The 19,855-nt window shown below is 50.2% G+C and overlaps 1 protein-coding gene across 2 annotated transcripts in view; it reads left to right on the top strand.

Annotated features, from left to right (window-relative positions):
* LOC122390283 (sex determination protein fruitless-like) overlaps window positions 1–19,855 on the top strand; it is a 96,596-nt gene that overhangs the window by 14,337 nt on the left and 62,404 nt on the right. The window contains exon 4 of one of the 2 annotated variants that reach the window (XM_043383044.1): window positions 2,033–4,197. The exons of the other annotated variant lie outside the window; for it this stretch is intronic. Coding sequence (XP_043238979.1) covers window positions 2,033–2,401 — 369 coding nt within the window. The 3' untranslated portion in view covers window positions 2,402–4,197. Of the gene's footprint in view, window positions 1–2,032; window positions 4,198–19,855 lie in introns of those variants that run through there. 2 annotated transcript variants of the gene reach the window in all.

Consider the following 19,855-nt stretch of genomic DNA (forward strand, 5'->3'; position numbering starts at 1 on the left):
ACGCGTCGCTCATGTGTTTATGGGCGGGAGTTTTTAGAGCCGCCTCGATAGGGGCTCCTCCGTAGCCCCGTCTGTTTGTCTGTCTGTCCGTCTGAGGCCCGAGGCACGTGGTACGTGAATTCCCGAGCTGTGAAGGTGGACGTCATCCACAGAGGGTCGAATCCATCTGGTAGAGTCCCGTAAGGGGTGTGGATGCTTCTGATGACGACGCTGCTTTGTGGAGGGAAACGTCAGAGCTCCATATAAGAATGGCTCGAAGAATATCGGGATTTACTATTTGAATTTGCATCCTTGTTTCCTTGTCCAATTGCTGTGAATCGTAGGTGATCCCTCTTGCTATTCTTTTGTTGACTCTGCTCAGGCAGGACCGGATATACCTACACTCAGTATGTTACGGGTGAAAAATAAATAGTGCATAATACAGATGCCACGACGGATGAAGTTGGATTAACCGTGCTTGACAGCATATATTCGATTAGCCTCATTTACACGGTGGTCAGCACCACAGACAAGTTACTAGCCTAGCTCGTATCTTTTATTTCGCACAATCTATGTGTCAAGAGTGCTAGTAATCAGTGAACAAATCTCAAACATTTCGCCAATTAGCCAGCCAGCCTTTTGCCATTCTCGAGATATTGGAAAGACCCTCTGCAATGATCGCAGCAAACAAAAACGCTTCGCTATGAAACCACTTTACTACCAACATTCAGCATGTCTTGTCCGACGAGATCTCCACAATCCGCAAAGTTTCCCCGCGGGTCGAGCACCCTTCTGGCACTCCATTGTTCGTCCAAGATGGCGGCTGTAACCGGTTCGTGGCATCAGATGGTTGGACGAACTCCGTCCCTGCCGGCAACAGTCCGTGGATTGTATCTGCCTATCATCCCGCTGCAGGGTAATGCTCCCTAAGAGACTGGAACGGTGGCTAGGGGTTGCAAAATGTGCAATCAGGACACGGCTAAGGACAAAACAGTGGTGGTAGCGGGTGGGGATTGAGATGACGGTTGATATGAGGTTATTTTTGGCTGTTATTCACGACGGGAAGATGAAGATAATGCCAGGCGTCTTTTTAGGCATTTGTTTTGTATTAGCCTATTAGGTATCTGTTATTTTTTAACATGAATGCGGGATCCTGTCCTCATATGTCATCAAGGGGACAATTTGACTTTGAGCTGATATCTTTAATATACCGCCTCGACTTGTGTGGATGAACTATTTCCATGAAAATGAATAAACAGCAAAGATAAGCAGATTGCAAACGGATTACGTATAGCGAGTGTCACATTGCGCCATTTCTTCACAATGCATGCGTGAAGGATGCTCTCACATATAAAAAGCACAGACCTAATGCTAACTCGCACATACACATTCGGGAGTAGTTGACTGCTTAGTGTGTCGTTGGTGTTAGTGTTCCCGTATACGTGTACCCCATGACCTTGACAGGTCAGCGCGCATGCGCACCAGCGAGGAACACCGCCGCGGGCGCTGTCTGGTCTGCGCATGCGCGTTGACCTGGAGCGGCTGGTATGAGCCGGAGGACACGGCGTCGCGCTCCTCACCCGGCCTGGGGCGGTGGCGGTAGCGGTGGAGCGTTCTCTCTATGGCGGAGGCCGCATGAGGGACTGTGGGTGCAGCATGTAGACTAGCGGCCTCGCGCGGCGGCCCCCTAGCTAGAGCTTCGTCGGGTTACCGCGAGGTGGCGCGCGCTGCGCTCACCGCCGCTGCCCCGCGCCGGTGAGGCAGCCGATTGCGTTCCGAAATCTTGGAAGATAAAACCTTTCGGCCGTTTTTAAATACTACTCGACTTGATTCATATCATTCGAGTCATTCTGACTCTAGAAAACATAATTTCGCAGTGCATAGAGCTTTCAAAAAGCCTCGACGCCTCGCTTCACGAGACGACGCTGTAGAAGCGCCCTCCCCAAATCAAAATTGCCGTGTCCGCCGGCTGAGCTGATCGCTCCAAAGCCCGCCTCTCGAACTCTGAGCACTCACAGTCTCACTCATGCGGCTCTCCTCCTTCTGTTCGCAGTCGGTATGGGCGCCACGTCGCTGGCCGGCCGCCGCCCTCTTGGGGCGCCCTCGCGCCGCCTCTGCCGCTGCCGCCGCCGCCGCCGCTGCCGTACCGTTTCCCTCGCCCACCCCCCTCATGTGCAAGTTCTGTGGACAAATGTTCTCCGATGCGTCCAACCGGTTCCGTCACGAGAAGCGTCACAAACATCCGGAAGAGGTGCATGTGTGCTTCGTCTGCAAGAGGCCCTTCTCGCGTAAGGATAACATGAAGAAGCACATCAAGACGGTTCATGGTGTGTCGGCGGATGCGGAGGAGCCCGGTAGCGGTCTTGGTAGCCACGGCAACGGCTGGCCGACGCTACAGGCCGTGGATATGACTGGCCGGTGAGCGCGGCAAAAGCTTGGCATCGACGCTGGTTCAAAGGCGATGAGTGGCGCGTTGCTGACGAAATATGCGCACGGCGCTACGATTCAGGCGCGAGGAGGCGAGTGAATGAGCTCGTCTGAGAGCACAAGACCAGGTGACATGTTCCGATCGGGAGGGGCGTGCGTCGAAGACGTCGTCTCTCCAGCCAGTGCGGGCACCATGCTAACGGGATGGCCACCCGCTGAGATAGAGGTCTTTCTACGGTTTGTTTTTTATCAAAGATGGGGTCCGAGGCCCAAGACATGTTTTATTAGTGATTTTCGTAGCTTTAATACGTCTGCCTAGCAGAGACCTGGAGATCCAGACTGAACCGATGTAAACTATACGATATTTTTACATTTTGCTGTATAGGGTAATCTGGGAACATGTAGTGTGATATAGGGTTATTTATTGGCGAGTTTTTAGGGGCGGTGGATGTGGGGTTTATTTTTATATCCTTCTCCGTGCGCGTTCTGTTGAGTGCAATGTGTCGTGCAGGGAACTGTACTGTCTCCACTACGGTTCGTCTGCTGCGTCCCCAAGCTCCACCGAAGTCTGTCGCGTGCGAGGACGCAGACCGGGACAAAATCCGAGTGGAGGCGGCCGACAGAGGTGAAAATGATCAGTTTTGTCCCGCTAAGTGTGTAATTTTGTCGGAATTTTGCTAGAGTTAAATGTACACCTTTAACCACGGTGTACCGGTAATTATTTTTCTGGATCCATGTAATGCAATGACGCCTGTAGTCTGATGATCATTGCGACAAAATCGCTTTGTTTTATTTTACGACAAATTTTTGCGATTTTTCACCTCTGTCCCTAGATCTCGTGACGTTGGTGATCGGTTCTTTCCTAGTGAATGTCTTTGGATGCTGTCTCAGGTACTTTCACTGGAAATTTTTGAGCTATTGTGCAATGGTGATGTGCGACGCGTGGCCGGCTTGGGACCTTGCATTTGGACGATTTTCCTAAATGGAAAACAGGTTGTGACAGTGTTGTGAAAGAAAAAATTGGAAGCTAAACATAAAGCAAGGGGCAGCAACTCTAAAAGCTGAGGGTCAAATGACCGAACCGGAATGCCTTAAATGGATTAGCACAAACCATATCGTTCTGGGTACATACTGTATTTCTTCGATCAGCACACAACAAAATTTATTACTTCACTTGTACCCCCTAAAAAGCACCCACCCACGCTTTCATCATTCCGAAGAGAAATGCTAAGTGGACAGAAAGCATTGCAGGAACATGCATTTGCTGATGGATCCATCATGTAAACATGTTTTTTAGAAAAGATTCCCAAACGTAGACACTTCATTAGTGATCTCTCATGGCCAAACATCAAGGTGGTGTATATGCAATCTTTATGCGTGCCTGCTTTTCAACTGGCGCTTGTATCTTCCAGATGCGCCAAATTTTCAGGGCGCTGCCCCGTCTGTCCTTTTTATAAAGACCATCCTGTGATACGTCGCATATTTGATGCGTATGTGCCGGCGCTGTCTCTTTTTCGCACTTGTGACCAGGTACTCCTTTCAGAGGTGTTCTCGCCGTGGAGGGTTGTGATGTTCGCACGATGCTTCGTGATTCTTGTGTAAAGACGAGCTACAGAACGGGACCTTTACAAAAGGTCGGCCAAGACACCCACGCATGTACTCAATTGTGACGTCATTCTTATATGTGACGTAATCGTGACGTAACGTCGTTCTGACGTGTGACGTATTCGCGCTGCCAGATCGTTGAAATATTTCAGGAAATCGAGCTGAAATATACTGTTTATAAGGTTTCGTTGATGGTGCGTGGAACCGGATGGAATTGAAAGGGTAGTTTTATGGACGGAATGATGTATAGCAGATGCATACAGCTCCACATTTACTTCACCTCTGTGTCTAGAAATAAATTGAAACATTTTTTTTAGAAGAACAATGTATCAGATGAAACATCGAACAATACAAAACAGTTTAGGATTTTCAAATTGTCCACAAGCACCATTTTCATAATGTCATGTTGGTCAACCGTTACACTTCCCCGGCAGACACTCATGTAAGCAAAGATCTCCTTTCATGTCTTCCCCTGGTGATGATGCCACCCTCCCGAACACCAACTAGCCTCTAAATCACCGTGTGTGACGGCTGCATACAATCTCGACAAGGGTCAGCGGACGTCCCGGCTGACCCCGTTCCTCCCCTTGGTCACGGTCATCGTCCTCGCGCTAACCTCACGTCCTCTCTCTGACCTTTCGTCCCCCTTTCGTGTCCTCATCATCCAGTCAAGACCGGTGGCATTCGTTACTTATGCATCACCGAACCTTCTCGGGTGCCGTGACACATTGCGGAGTCGTGCTCGGTAAATCCTTGCCTCTTCCCGTTCCCTTTATCCGCATACCCTCATGGGGTTTGACCTGTCAGTGACCTCAGCTCTCTGCCCTTCGCGTTCTCTGCAGACTACCAAAGCGGAGGTGCTGTCTCTAGACTGGAGTTCCCCGTGCTACAGACTTGCTTGTTTGCCTGACCTTTTGGGCTGCATCCGAAGGGTCACACAGTGTTTACTATTCTCCGTGGGACTAGGAAATCGTGACGACTGACAATGTACCCATCCTTGAGGGATCAACGCCTTTAGAAGCTGATAAGGCGCATAGGAAATTGACACAATACAATAGCCGCTGAATCAAAAAGGTGATGTTTTACCGTTAAACATCTCCGAGTCGTCGATCAGTGACCCAAAACGATTTGCGAATTGTTCAGACTCCTCCTTACTAACATATGTAATATGCATAGCTGACTTTTTTACAAAAAAGAAAAATATATACGATATAACATGTTTGCCGAATACCTGGCTATGAGGGTGCATTGCTTGTGAGCAGTAAAAGTAGTTATTGCTGTAAAGTGCCCAGGCCCACATCCCCTCTTGAGTGAAAGGACACAAGTCCATGAACTTTGCACGCTGACCTTCAGTGAGCCCTTAAGAACGATGGTAAAGTCCTTCAAGATCACAAATAGATATATGAACGTAGGGAACAACAGCTGTCATTCACTTCAGATGAGCCAAACTCAAGTACCGACAAGCCTTTCTTGCAACTCTTGTCAGCACTTTGTCTCGTGTCCCTCTCATCCTGCGCTTTGATAGCTGAGGTCCATAATGAGTTGTCCCCATGTTCTTAGTTCAACAAGCTGCGACACTTTCTCTTACATGGCCTTACGGACCATGTCGTCAGTGCAAGAACGCCTTATCCACCGCCCCAGCCTCGCTCACTTCAACAAGTGGCCTGTGATCTGGGTCAGCCAATCCCCAAGAAAAACTCGAAATCGCCTCGAATGTGACGCAACAGCTGACTGGCCGGTAAAGACGGCGCAGTACTGCGTCGGAAAAAGTACCGAAAATGCCGCCCCGATAAAAACTGGCCAGAACAGTGTCCGTTCTCATGCAAATGGCACCGTTGGGCATTGTGTGAGTGACTGGACCAGGGAGGATTGGAGGTGGCCCCTTCCCCTCTCTTCTGTTCTTCCACCCTGCCGACATTCGGCCTTCTTGTCGCATCAGGTCATGGTGCATGATGTCGCCTCAGACCAAACGTGTATTCGCCTGGGTGTTAGTGCAACACCTCCTGAAAGGCATTCGTTCGAAAGAGACGTTTCGAATGGGAATAAGCGTAACGCATATCTTTAACGTATCTGAGAAGCAAAGAGGAGATGCATTATACAGTAGCCCAGATTATGTTTTTACGGTTTATCGCGATATCATGATGCAAGAGGTTGTTGCATTGGCAAGCAGGTACTGGAGGTGCCAACCTTTCATTTAGTTGTTCTGAATTTTGAAATCGGGCACTAGAAAGGTTGTTTTATGTTGACTTGTCAGTTAATGTCGACATGCTTATGGTGTGGGTCATTAACTAAAAGCTTTACGCTAAAATGTTTTGTGACGACCTCAGTCTTAAAATCGACTAGCGGTGCACCTGATGTCGATTGGAATGTTTTGTCTAGGCTATATTTGTTATTGGCAACAACTTTACGGTACTTATTCTTGCTACAATGCCCCTTGCATTATCTGATCTTCCTCCGCTCTAAATACTCGTAAAAGCTTAAAGCGAGACGGAAACAAACGAACCGTTCAAGCCGTCACTGGTCTGGTCACCCTCCATAAATAATATCCACGGTTACTAAATACCGGATATTGTGCTGAGACCTGTTCACATTTCTCCCTGCACCGACTTCCGAGACCTTTAAAGGTCACTGGCGTGGGCCGCGGCTGATTGATAAAATGGTGCCGGGACAGACAGACACTGCCTTGTACAATGCAACTTGGAAATGGCTACCATCATGAAGAGACTGAGGAAGTCCTGTGTCGCTCTCCTAATCTGCCCAACTCCTTGAGTGTAACCTATTCAGTTTCGGCAAGGGACATTGATAGGTCATCTTACTCAGTTGACCTATCAAGGCCCTCAACATCAAGCTCGATAACACAATTTCAAAGTTGAAACCGGTGTGGTGACCTGAGCCTTCCGACATGTGGCACACAAATCTGCATCACGTCGCTGCCTTGGGGCGTGTATTGAATTTCAGTCGTTATCCCTTTTCCTCATGCCTTTGACGACTTTGTATGCTGAGTTCTGCTTGGCGACGCGCCGATGACTGCGACTGAAGAGGGGCAGGGGTGGCTCTGACGTTTCTCCCGATAGGCCAGCTCCCAGATGTCTGGGTGGCGGTGTACTGATAGGGCTACTCCCGCGAAGGGTCACTGAGAACTGAGTGCCTTGCCCTGTGAGAGGGAATATGTCCGATAGTCCTGCGCTTATCAGCCACTGTTGGCTGGGTACCCTTGTCAAGTAGAGGCAAGTCAACGAGTACGACGGGCAAATCTATTGCAGAGGTTTCTGGTTATACACTTTATTTTGCAATTACATTATAAGAGAATGAAAGGGGTTGCACCTGAATTTGTCTGGACTCCATAAAAGTACATTCAACCGACGTTGAAACGTTGGCAGGTTTCCCACACCAAATCAGAAAGTCTGGCCACTATGGCACGTCGGACCCAATGCCATTCTGGCCGTAACTTTGCCGTTAGGGTTCGTTGAGTGGCCGTTTCTATGACAACGATGGCAGTCGGACACGTTATTGCCTGTTGGTCCCTCCAGCCGGGACGTTCCGTCGTTGTCGGTTGGCCCCGTCGGCTGTCGGGACGTCGATTCACAGGGCGATGCGAAAACGGCGCGGGTGCGGCGAAAATGGCCCGGGATTTCCAACACGCGGCCCGAGTCAACGGACCCGGGCTGAAATGTGGTGCACCGCGGCGAAACGTGGCGCATCGCGCCGGGAATGTAGCCTTTCATTGTGACGAACGGGTCATGGGTGGGGGAAACAGGCGCATGTAAGTTTGCGACGCGAAAGGGTGATTTCGCAAATATATCCGCTTCCTTGGAGGAGGGGGAGGGGGGAATTGGTCAAAGTCTGAAGCCGGTCATTGCCAAGCGTTCCCTTGCTATTGCCTATTGACATTCCTCTCGTTCCTAATCACCAACACGCAACGTTTAAATATCAGGCAAAATACTTAATCACAACCTACCAATTACCATGGAGAAAGTCTTTCCCTCATTTGCACGCGTTAGTCCTTCATTACTTCAGCTGTTAGAACAAACAGCTATGAGACACCTCTGCTAAGGCAGAGGGGTGGTACATCTTCACTTCGCAGGGGCAGCGTCGACCATGGGTGCCGTCCGGGTCATGTGGTTCACGGGACGACGATTGCTACCGCCCCACAGCTGAGATTTATGACGTAATAACGTCTCCGTCCAAAACTGCCGACTCATTGCAGCTAAGGTCAGAATGAAACGCGGCGGTAATTTAGCCAGCTGACACTGTATGCTCACGTTCAGTTGCTGCCCGACTAGAAACTAGAAAGTCCTCTGCTGTTTTTAGATAGCAATAGACCGTAGCAATTTGGGTGTTAGTCTGGTAGGAGGTTTTACAATTTTCCTCTGTTCCTAGCTGTGTGACGAACGTCGTACGGAATACAACTATCGGGGAAAATATGTTCTCATTGTAAATGGGTGTTCCTCAAAATATTACTTACTATAAAAGATTTATCAAAACTCGAGTAGTATCAAAATTCTTGCGAGTCGATATGTTGCGGCTTGGAAATGGCCGATGTTCTACTCCCCTTGCTACTCCCAACCCCTCATTTAACAGTTTGGTATTCACTTAACGAACCTCAATACCTTAAGAAGCACGATATGAGCGTGGAATGATCGTCGTTCTTGTACCGTACGTTCCTTGACCATTTGAGGCAGTTGGATAGAGGAATTTGGTATCGGTAGCAGACGCAGAATTTAAAAAGATGTCTCGATCTGCAGACCAATTAATAATTGATTGTTAGCTGTCACGAACCGTTTGGCAAACATGCCTCGTCGCATGGATGCAAGGCACGATGCAATGAAATATGAGCTCCATAAAACATGACTCATTCGTTGTGTCACGTATGAAACCAATAAATCAGCAGGCCTAACATGGTTTCCAGCCTAAATTATGAATTTATTTTTCAACTGATAGGATTGGATGTAGATGTAGATGTAGATGAAGAAGGATGGGATGTAGATTGTAAGTAAGGTGGCGAGCGAGCTATCTATCGGACCGGTGAAAGCAGATCGGACAAATCCTACGTATTTATGTGGCCCAAGACGTAAAAAGTCATTAACAGCTTTTTAGTAATTAATTTCAAGCAATACGTCGTACGAAGCCTAGTCTGGAAACCCCACTATACCGCCTCTTCTCCACAGAAAAGCGCACTTCTCACTCCAGGAGGACGCTTTGCACGATTTCATCGACTCACCCCGCCCTGAATACCTTCCTACACAATACCCACCTCGGCCGCAGTTCTCCAGCATTTTCGCTGCGTCACCAGCTGCTTTGGCACGTTGCCAATTCAGGCGTCGCGAGCGGCCACCTGTCCTGCCCCGAGGCTATATAGCCAGCCGACCGCCGCAGGACTGGCGGCCGCCCATGTCAGCCAATCAGAGGCCAGCTACCGTTAGTGGCCCAAGTCGTGACCGAACTGTTGCGGACCGAGGTGCAGGGAGCCCTGAGGAGGGCAGAGATGGGAGAGGGAGGGTAGAGGAAGAGATGGGATGAAGAATGAAATCCCAAAACGGGCGATGGTTGACGATTCGGTAACCTGAACAGATTATGATCACATGAGTCAGGAATAATACGTTGTACCTTTAGTTACCGTTGTAGTTACCGAGGCCCTTCGAAGAAAAGATATTGACTAATTATAACCACATTTCTTCAAATGGCCACACATGTTGATAACTTCGCTCCCACCCGCAGTCCTACCCTTCCGTGCTCCTCCCTCCCTCCCCTCCCCCATTCCATATGGTGACATGCCTGACTGCATTGCCGCTCCCGACCCACCAGTTGGTCCCACCGTTTACCATGCGTTCCGGTCCACGCTTCTTGGGGTGCACTTCGTGGCATCTATCGAGCTCGGTCATGCGTGGCGGGGGCGGGGGAGGGGAGGGGGGCATTCTAATACAGCATCATACTGAGTTGCATATACTTGGTTCGTGTTTCAGACAGTATAATTATAAGTCTATAAAGTTTTAAGCAGATTATAGTTGTTAGCAGATGTATGAGGTTTATAACTTAACATCTTCCTAATCCTGTTTTTACCTTTAAAAACGATCACGTATTTTGATAATTAATAACTAATTCGATAAGAGGTTGAGTTTCAAATTATTTATAACCGTGACCCGGTGAATCACCGGATAATATAGTGCCCTAAGTTAAAAGTTAACAGCTTCAACCAGAAAAGCACGGTGACCGATGACCGATGACCTATCACTAATCAACCCAGCGGAACAGGATTGATTGATGCCCCTGTCAGTCGCTCAAAGATAGAATTGATCCGGTCATTGCCTGTTCATTGACCGCGTACCTTTGGGAACAGGCCATGTAAATACAAGAACCTGATGCAACGTTGCAGGGGACGCTGCGACGTGTTATATGCAGATCGGTGAGCGTGCTTGGCAATCCAAGGGGTCAAGGGCTCCAACGACGTATTCAAGGTCACGGGACAGATTGCGTACGCTCATTTGCAAAGATCTGCATTAGGCAAAGGCATAGCTATATTAGATCGTAATTCGTAAATTTCTGCCAGGGAAGCTTAAGTGAAATGTTAGCTCGATGCCTGTGGTATTTTGGCCGGACCAAGCTTGTATCGCTACCCTTGTAGGTATCGTTTTGCTGATGCTTGCCATGACTTTTCCGACAAAAATGATATGGAAATCGGATTAATGTTGGGCATCCGTTTCTTTGGACCAGCTGGTATTCCCTGAGGGTGAGTATAAGGGTTCGCCGAGAGGTTTTCTTGACCCAGGATCGGAGACACGTTTGACGAGTGCTGTGACAGCGCCAACGCAATTTGTTCAGCCCACTGCGCGTCATAAAATATTCATGTCTTTCATCTTTGAAAGAGCAAAAGGATTGGGCGTGGTGCAATCCCATCATGACATGCTGATGCTCTGATTTAGATGGAATTTTGCCCTTGGAGACAGCCTCTGCTACCATGCTCGAGAGCAATTCGATTAGCCAGCTGCAAGAACGGACTAGAACCGTCTTGCATATCTAGCAAATCGTAGACCTCCGTGTCTGTACCGAGGTATACGGACCGTGGACTTACGGAGGTCTATGATCAAATGCAGTTATCACCTATCTGCTAGTGCGGCCTATGGAGTGCTGGACACTGGACAGCCGCAACCCACCAATCAAAGAAACTCGTCTTTTTGCGTTGCCCGCCCCGCCCTCAACAGGTTGTCAGCGACCTCCCCTGCCGGTCTCAACATGGACTCGCCCGCCGGGGTTATTAGAACTTATTTGGGGCGCCGCGACGATAAGGGGCGTGACGTCAGAAGGGGAGGCAGTGAGCGGGACGCCTGGGGCGACGGCTCCCCCGCTGCGGCGAGAGAACAGCGGCAGAACTGCGACGATCTGCAGACCTGCGATACCAGAGAGGGAGAAATCAGGACTGAGTGGATGTCTTCATGATTGGCTGCAGAGTCAAACGTATTGCTCTTGAAGTGGTTTTTTTCACTGAGCATTGTCCCCTCCATGTTTGAGGCTAATGTTTGATGCTCGAGTTTAATAGCCTTTTGGAAATGAATCACAACATTCAGTCATTGGGTTTCGCTTGTTTCGGAGTATTCCTTCGATGTTCTTATCTCGATTTATCCATTAATTATCAAGCCATGACGAATTGGAAACGTTTCCGTACGGCGTCATGAACGTATCTCCTATAATCGTTTCCGAGATCCCGTAACAACTGTGCTGCTCCCGTCATTTATCACACAAACTACCAAAAGTGAAAACGGACGGGGCACCGCGCCGCTGCCGACTCCAGCCGCGTTTCCGGGCCCGTAATGGCCGTTGCCAAATGCACTGTGAAATGGCACTTGCGCTCTGGTTCAGCGAACTCCGCTCATATATCTTTGGAATGTTCCTGAGTCCGCTACGCTGAAGCTCGCTTCACATGACACCTTGGTGGTTGCTGTCCGGCGCCGCGACCGCCTTCAGCCTCGCCCTTCAAGCCCCGCCCCGGTTTGACGGCACTGCACCTGTCTTATCGGCCGTACCATCTTGGAACGTGTCACCCCTCCCCTCCACCCCTCCCCTCCTCCCTCCACCCGCCAGGCCTGCCCCGCCCTGTCCCACCCCCCTCGACCCGCGGACGTGTTTTTATTGCTGGTCCCACCACCTCGACCGACACAGTTGCAGGGTGACCCCCGCGACCCTCGCGGCTTCACGTGACCCCCTCCCCCGCTGTGACCTCCCGTGACCTCTAACGTCACCCCAGGGACGGGGTCGGTAGTTGGATAGGAATACGGTCATTGCACTATGAAATCTTCGGTGAAAATTGGTCGAAGATAGTTGAACTATGACAAGAATGAAGGTCTGATAAAATTGGGTGGCCATGCAGCTCATCCTTTCAGCCAGTGGGAACATAAAACTCACTGTCGGGTGAGCCATCCATAATCCATTCATGAAAACAAGATCATTAATGTCAAATCATTAGCTTATCAAACAATATCTCAGTGATTCTCATTAGAGAATACATGCCATTCTCATCCTATGTTGTGCATGATGTAATATTATACACTTTGTAAAACATGCATTCATTTCCTTCCCATTTTAACGTATTTACTCCACATTAATTAGCACATTACCTCAACATACCTATCTGGGTATCATCTGCACGTATTTGCGTACTGATCACGCCCTCCTCCATGACACTCTTATTGACACCTCGCGAACGTCAGATGTGTGTGATCACCGATCGCACCTCTCGCGTGACGCGTGTGATCACATCACTCAGTCTCGGCGTCACCTGTGATCGTGCGCCTATCGCGCGACAGGTGACAAGTGTCCAGCTTCAGGTGGTCACTTCGTGGGCGGCATGCTGATGAGGTTGTGACTTGTCTTCGGCGGTAGCCTGGTGACGGCAGGCCGCTGGGGCGTTGAATAGAGTCGCGGCTTCCCTATAGAACTTTCTTTAGTGTTTGATGTTGGTAACATTATTATGCCTGACTTTCCATCAAAAGTGTGGTCAGGCACTTTTTAGGAATTTTCCAGCGTGATGATATCGGCATAGTGCATTATTTTATCTATAGTTTTATGAGATGCGAGTCATATTCAGTGCAAAAAGAACAGGTGTATATGTAGAGTCGCTTGTGAAGCGCGGTTCCATAAATCAAATTGATTTCATCAAACTTAACAGGGAGGCATCTAGCCTGTTAGGCTACATGGTGCTTCCTTCCTAAGCGTCATGTGCTGCTGTGGATGTTCAGTGCTCACTGCCAAATTCTGCAGCATTCCAATAATCTCCTTGTATGTTCAGTAAGGTTTTAAAGTCAAGTCTTCCATCTCTAACATCCTTTGTACCCGATCTGAAAAGCGCCGCCACCAGTCGAGCCCTCCTCGCTGGCTGCACGTTTCACAGCGGCCGCTGGGTTCGGTTTAGGACGCTGCACTGCCCGATTGGATGCCATGAGGGCATTGGACGGACCCGGAAGTACAACTTGCCTCGGGGCCCGACCGCCTCCTCCGCCGCAGCCAGCCGGCCGGCCGGCTGGCGTTTGGGCTAGCAACGGCACCTGTTCGTGTCATAGGGGGCGGTGCCGTGCATTTGGGGAGGGAGGGGAGGGGTAGGGGAGGACGGGGTTCGCCGCCCCTCGTCCCGAAACGCGACCTGGCGTTCGTAAATTTAGCCCGGGGATACACAGCGGGGCGGTGCGGCCACGCGGCGAGGGTGGCGCGGCCTGGCGCTACGCCAACTGCCGCGCCCGGCAGAACCGTGGTGGGAACACTCACTAACTGGGTGCTTGAACCCTTGCCGGCTGGGCGCAGCCGGCAAGAAGCGGCCCAGCCGTAAGGGCGAGAGTCATGCGCGGGCGGGCGGCGTTTCGCCCTTAGCTTTAGATAGGATCAGAGCCCAATGAGCGCTGCTGCGCCCGGGGGCGGCAGTTGCATGCGGAGGAATGCGCCGGCCGGGCGGCCAGGGGAGCGACCTCATGGAGGGGAAGGCGCAGCGGTACTTTGGGACCAAGTTCCGGGACCGGCAGATTGGCCCGGAGAAACTCGGGGGATGGGATGATTGTGGTAGGAATCAGGACAAAAACCGGGAGGGAATTCGGGGATTCATTGGTTTCAACATTGAAACGACATTACCATCAATCCTGCATCTTGGAGGACCTGCTCCTCATTGAAGAAACAGGTTCTACAGGTGGCAAGGTTAATGGTAATATGTTCATGTATGTACGGATTTCTAATGGATCACTTCATGTTTTCGATCCCTGTTTCAATCGGCAGGACATGCATGATAGCTTCTTGGGAATGTTAGTGGTATCTTCCCATGAGTCGGCTCATGTTGGACTGCTGGTTTGCACGATCAACAGACATAATTTTGATTTGTCACATCGGGAGAACGTTGATATTGCTATATTCTATATTCGACCCGCAGGCTTGAGATTGTTCGTTCAGCATTTTAAAACCACGCACGCAAGAGGGAAAACAGTTGCCAATTATATGCTCGCGCGTAGATTCGTGACTAAATCAAAGACGGGTGTCTGTTCGGCACAAGAAAGCAAATGGTCTCATTCTTTGCTAACGACCTATCTCATGTCGTCCTTTATCCCATTTCCTTCATTTATTTCCCATTCTCTCTCTTAATTTCACCATGTGGTAATATAATATTCCAGCCTCTAGCATACACCAGCTGGCTCCTAAAAAGCTATGACTGGCGATTTGTATTCCCGACCTTGAATTCACCTGTCCTCCGTTCAAGGCAGCTCCAATGTTCAGGGTCGGTGCTACTAACAACTGCTGACAGCAGTGACGTGACGTCACTGGGTAACTACTCAGCATGATGGCGTTACTGGTGTGTGGGCGAGATTGTTGACCTTCGCGCTAGTATTGTCTGAGAAGTGAAATCATTGCAGGGCTTAAAATGATCTTACACATGATGCAGTGACTTGAATGCTTTGCATCCCTATTTCAAGTGACTTGTCGTCCTTTGCTTTTCCTAAATTAACCGTCCCTTGTCTTCTTTCCCTTCATTTACATTTAAGTACCTTCGATATAAGGATGGCCTCATATGTTAGCTGTTGCTGCCCACTAACATGCGATATGGCCCTATCAATAACCAAACTTTCAACTTTTACCTAACCCTAACAAACATTCCACTTTCAACGCCGCAGTAACCGAAAACAGCGGCGGATCCAGGAGGGGCAAAATGGGCATTTGCCCCCCCCCCCAACGGCATAATTTTAACATTACGCCTATGGACGATGCATGGAAAGAATCGATAAATTGTTATGGTTTGCCCCCCCCCCCAAACTCTGAGCTGGATCCGCCTCTGACTGAAAAATTATTCCAATCTCTAACAAACCCACCAATGCCTTGCCCGTTTCTCAGGTACGATGCCTAGTTTTGAAAAACGCATGTAATTATGTAATCCGAAGTTAATTGAGATTGTTTGCGAACCACAAACTATAAAATGTCAGTGACGTCACGTGTAATACCTACCTAACTGTGCGGACTGCGGCAGTCTAAAGCTCTTTCCATGACTATTTTCACATGACGCTCTTATTTGGTCTCAATTGCGGTAGTGTTGCTCTTTTTGGATGTTGAAATTCACGGAAAGCATCTATACATGGTCTTTGGTTACGTATGCCTCACTGATAGTGACTTATTTGTGACGCGTCTTTACATGTGCACGGTGGTGTCTTCACCATTTTCTCACGAGCGTAACAACTAACAAGTGGGAAAGCAATTTGTTAAATTAACAACAGTACAGCTCTAGCGTCGATGACAATATTTGCCGAAAAGGCACCTTACCTACTCATCGCAGTCCATGTGCAACGACAACCTTCAATGGTAATCGCACATTCTCACCTAATTACCTATTCCCCCACCTTTTGCAACGGTTAAGTTCCCCATAACTACTGCCCGTAGCCGTCCTATGGCGGAGGTGTGCGTACCTACTTTGTGCGACCGCGCACATCCGTTCCCCTCGTCGCGCATACTTCGCCGGGCTCGTATTGACCTGAACCCTCGCTGATGGGGCGTGGGGCGGGGCGGGGCGGGGGAGGCACTGTCCCCCGACGACGCGCCTGCCACCTGGCGGAGAGTGGTGGAACGGCGCGCAACAGTCCGAGCCCCCAGCTCCATGGGGGAGGGGAGGGGGCGGGGCACGTGCTGGGCCGGATGTGACAGGTGTAGGGGGAGGGGGGAGGGGTGGAGACGGGGCAAGGGGATGGGGCGTGGAAGTGAGGAAAGAAATAGCGGGGAATCATCGTTCCGCTATGCGTGAACAGAATGTGAGGGATGCTTGAAATGTTGATACATAAGACCGTGCAACACATGATTGCATATTGCCGTGGGTGTATGAATATTGAATAGTTTGCAATAACTTGCATTTTATAGTCCCAATGTTTATTTAAATATTACAAATTGGTCTGCTAGGTAGCTAGACGCTGGCTGTTGTCACGTAATAAAATAACGTCTCCTACTGGGCACATTTTCTTCGCGAGCCCCGCCCTGCCGCCGCCACTGCCGCCTGCTCCACTTCTGGGCGCGGGTCTACAAAAGCAGTCGGCCGGAGGGGCGGCTGCCGGGGCGGGGGCGGGGGCGGGGGCGGCTCGGGCAGGGCGGGGGCGGCGGGTCTCCCCGCTCGGCGCCTCTATTGATTCACCCGGCGGGCGGCGCAGGGAGCTGGGGCTGCACGCCCCGCTCCGTATTGATCCAAACGTCCTCATCCCCTGGGGTATGAGGGAGGGTACGCAGCGAGCCACCCCGCCTCCGGAGAGGGAGACTCGACTGCGGGCGAGCCGGGCGAACTCGGCCAGCGAGTCGAGCGATTTCCCTCAGTCAAAAGATGGCGATTCTGGGATGCGACGCAGCGCAGGCGCGCCCAGGCCACCGAGGGCGGCCGACTGCGGGAAGGGTCAAAGGTCATAGGGTCATGGTGTGCTCGCTTTGCCCCCGGCGGTGGAGTTCAGACACAGTCCTTTGAGGCACCGCTCGCCGGCGCAGAGCGTTGCTGTTTTTGTGCCGAACTCTCCAGAATCGAGGAAATGAGCCGTAAGGTTTCACCCGGTTGATTTGGTCGGTAGCGAAGAGTTTGCGTTATGCTCGAGGGAATATGGAAGAAATATTGTGCTTGAGGGAACACAACATCAAAGATCGATACAGTTCTCTGCAATTTGTCTGCATGCCTCTGCAGACAATAACCGACATCCACCAGCGGCATTACATCTACAATTGAAAACAGCCGATAAATCCATTATTCATTCTGCCTCAGTGACCATTACCACCGGTTCGCGTGTTGCATGATCCATTATCGCGTTGCGTCTGGACGTTTATGGTCTGCCTGCGTAATATCCTCCCCCCTCCCCCTCCCGTACCGCTACCGTCGCGTGATTAGGCACTCTCCTCTCCGAAACCCCGGTAATGATTTTTTGCGGTTCTGCGCGGTGCAGTAGCAACAGCTGACGGACACCCATCTGGCCGCTGTCGGTAACTGATGGTGGGCGCTGATTGGTTGCCGCTCGCACGTGCACCTGTTGATTCGCCGACGCCGGCACGCGCTGCTGGTTTATTGGCTGACACGGTGCCGCTACCGATCGGTCAGCTGATGGATGTCGGCGACAGGATCGTGTCGGATGGATGTGTCGGCGACAGCGACACGTCAGATGGAGAGTAGAACGGACGGTTTGCAAGACCCCAGAGAGCGTAAACAAATAGTGGGCGCATAAAGAGGACGGTAGTGTAAATCAGATGGAGATTGATTGGGAGAGATGTGCTGAAGCGACCGCAAAAGACATGCTGCATTGATCAGGGCCCAGGGGGCTATGCGAATAGATAGTTGGTCGATGGCGAGCTAAAAGCCGGTGTTCGGAAGCATTGCGGTCGTGCTTGACATCTGACGTTGCGGCATTTGTAGGTAGCTTATTGCTTCCTGGGCGACATTTTTGTGTTACTCTCACTCTTTAGTCTTTTTAGATGCTATTTTCAATTATAGAAATGCACCCGTAATCGTTATTATCAATACAGGGTTTCGACGCGCATTTGGCTTTGCGGGTATTATCATCAACACATAGAGTTGTGTGACTGGCAACAACTGTAGGTAATTACACAGCGGTGAATTATGATAGAATATTAAAAAGGCGCCTGTATTAATATGGCTGGAAAATCTTTGTAGCACATTCATTGTTAGCATAGGCACAGACTGTGCGAGATGAAATTATACCGTTTTAGGCCGAAAATTAAACATTTAAATTCCTGTTAAATACTTAGCCGTGTCTGTCCATCAATATATCCACTTAGCACCAAAGCATGGCAAATATGCCACTTGCCAGTGTGCAAAATTCTTTTATTTTTTTGTGTTGCATTCTATCATAGATCCCGAGTCCCCGACGATTCTTTCCTACCCACGTAGTGCCTATATTCGGCGATCCGTCATACACAAAGGCACGCGGAAGCTGGTAGTTATCTGCAACTGTTTCGACAGCTTCTTGCTTTCTTGGGGGACGGACACTATCGCCATGTTTGCTGCTCCGTCGTGCTGGAAACCCCGTCAGATAACGTCAACATGATTGGTGTTATCCCTAACGCTACTCGAAAAGGCTTTGGAGACGACTATTGGTCCGGTTTGGCTTGTGCCGGGGTCGTGGACCATTGAGCCAGCTTGGCTCACCCATGGACCGTGTGGCAGGCGGCAGCTCATCTACTAAATCCTGGCTCACGATTCCTCGCGTGTAACGCTGTCTTGTCAATGGTGAAACGGTAATGACCACAGTTCGCGGCTAGGCGAATGTTTGGTGCATTCTTAGGCGTCGTTAGCCCCTGAATGACAGTGCTTGTGGCGTTAATGCGGAAGAATTCCGGTATTTCACGTGGGATCAGGGGCTTAGACAAGCGTCAGGTCAGGTCAGCGACTTTTTCCATGGTGTCATTGGGCTCGCAGCGGTCATATTGTATTTGCCACCAAGCCATTAAGACAGGCATGGCGACTCATTTGGCGCTTGTATGGCGTACTTGCTTTGACATATCGGACTGTTATGGCACGCACTACGCATACACGTACATAAAATACGCGTTTCGCCTGTATGGATGCGGCTGTCTCCGTCTCTTTGTATTTTTCACTGCACCTGCTTTTTTATTTTATTCTCAAGTCATCTAAACACACTGTCCTTTGTTTAGTTTCCATGTCTGCCTGTCTGCCTGTCCTCCCTACCTGTCTGCCTGCTTGCTTGCATACCTGCCTATCTGCCTACCTACCTACCTCCCTACCTGCCTGCCTGCCTTCCTGCCTGCCTACCTGCCTACCGTTATGTTTGTACTCGTGTGTCCGCCCTGCCTGGTCGTCGGCTGCTGTAGCTCGGTCCGTATTGACCCCTTGTCCTCCCGCCCTCGCTGCAAGCCCCGGGGCTATTGAGCGGACACCCTATCGGAGGGGCGCCCCCCTCTCTCTCTCTCTCTCGCGCTCTCTCTTGCTCGCTCTGTGTTTGTCCTGCCCTAATCGATGGCTGGGGACGGTCTGCACGATGGCAGCCTGGCTGGGGACGGGTGTAAGGGAGGTCGCAGGCTGGACTCATAGAGTGAAGGGAAGCTGAGTTACAGGGCGAGAGATAGAGAGAGGGGGAGGGAGGGAGAGTGGAAGAAAGACCCTGGTAGACAAGAGATGAAAGACAAAGTAAAATATTTTATGATGAATTTTACGTGATTGGCACACTTTTTTGGAGGAAATAGTGATTAAAATAAGATTAAAGATAAAAATTAATAATTTTTCATACCTGCAAGTCCACCAACTGCAGGTATGTGGTAATCTAACCAAACTAACTAAAACAAAATCCATTCCGCACGGTTTTGTTCAGGGGCCTGCAGAGGACAGGACGGGTTT

Source organism: Amphibalanus amphitrite, unplaced genomic scaffold (genome assembly GCF_019059575.1).
Source record: "Amphibalanus amphitrite isolate SeventyFive unplaced genomic scaffold, NRLGWU_Aamphi_draft 000389F_arrow, whole genome shotgun sequence".
NCBI classification, from domain to species: Eukaryota; Metazoa; Arthropoda; class Thecostraca; order Balanomorpha; family Balanidae; genus Amphibalanus; species Amphibalanus amphitrite.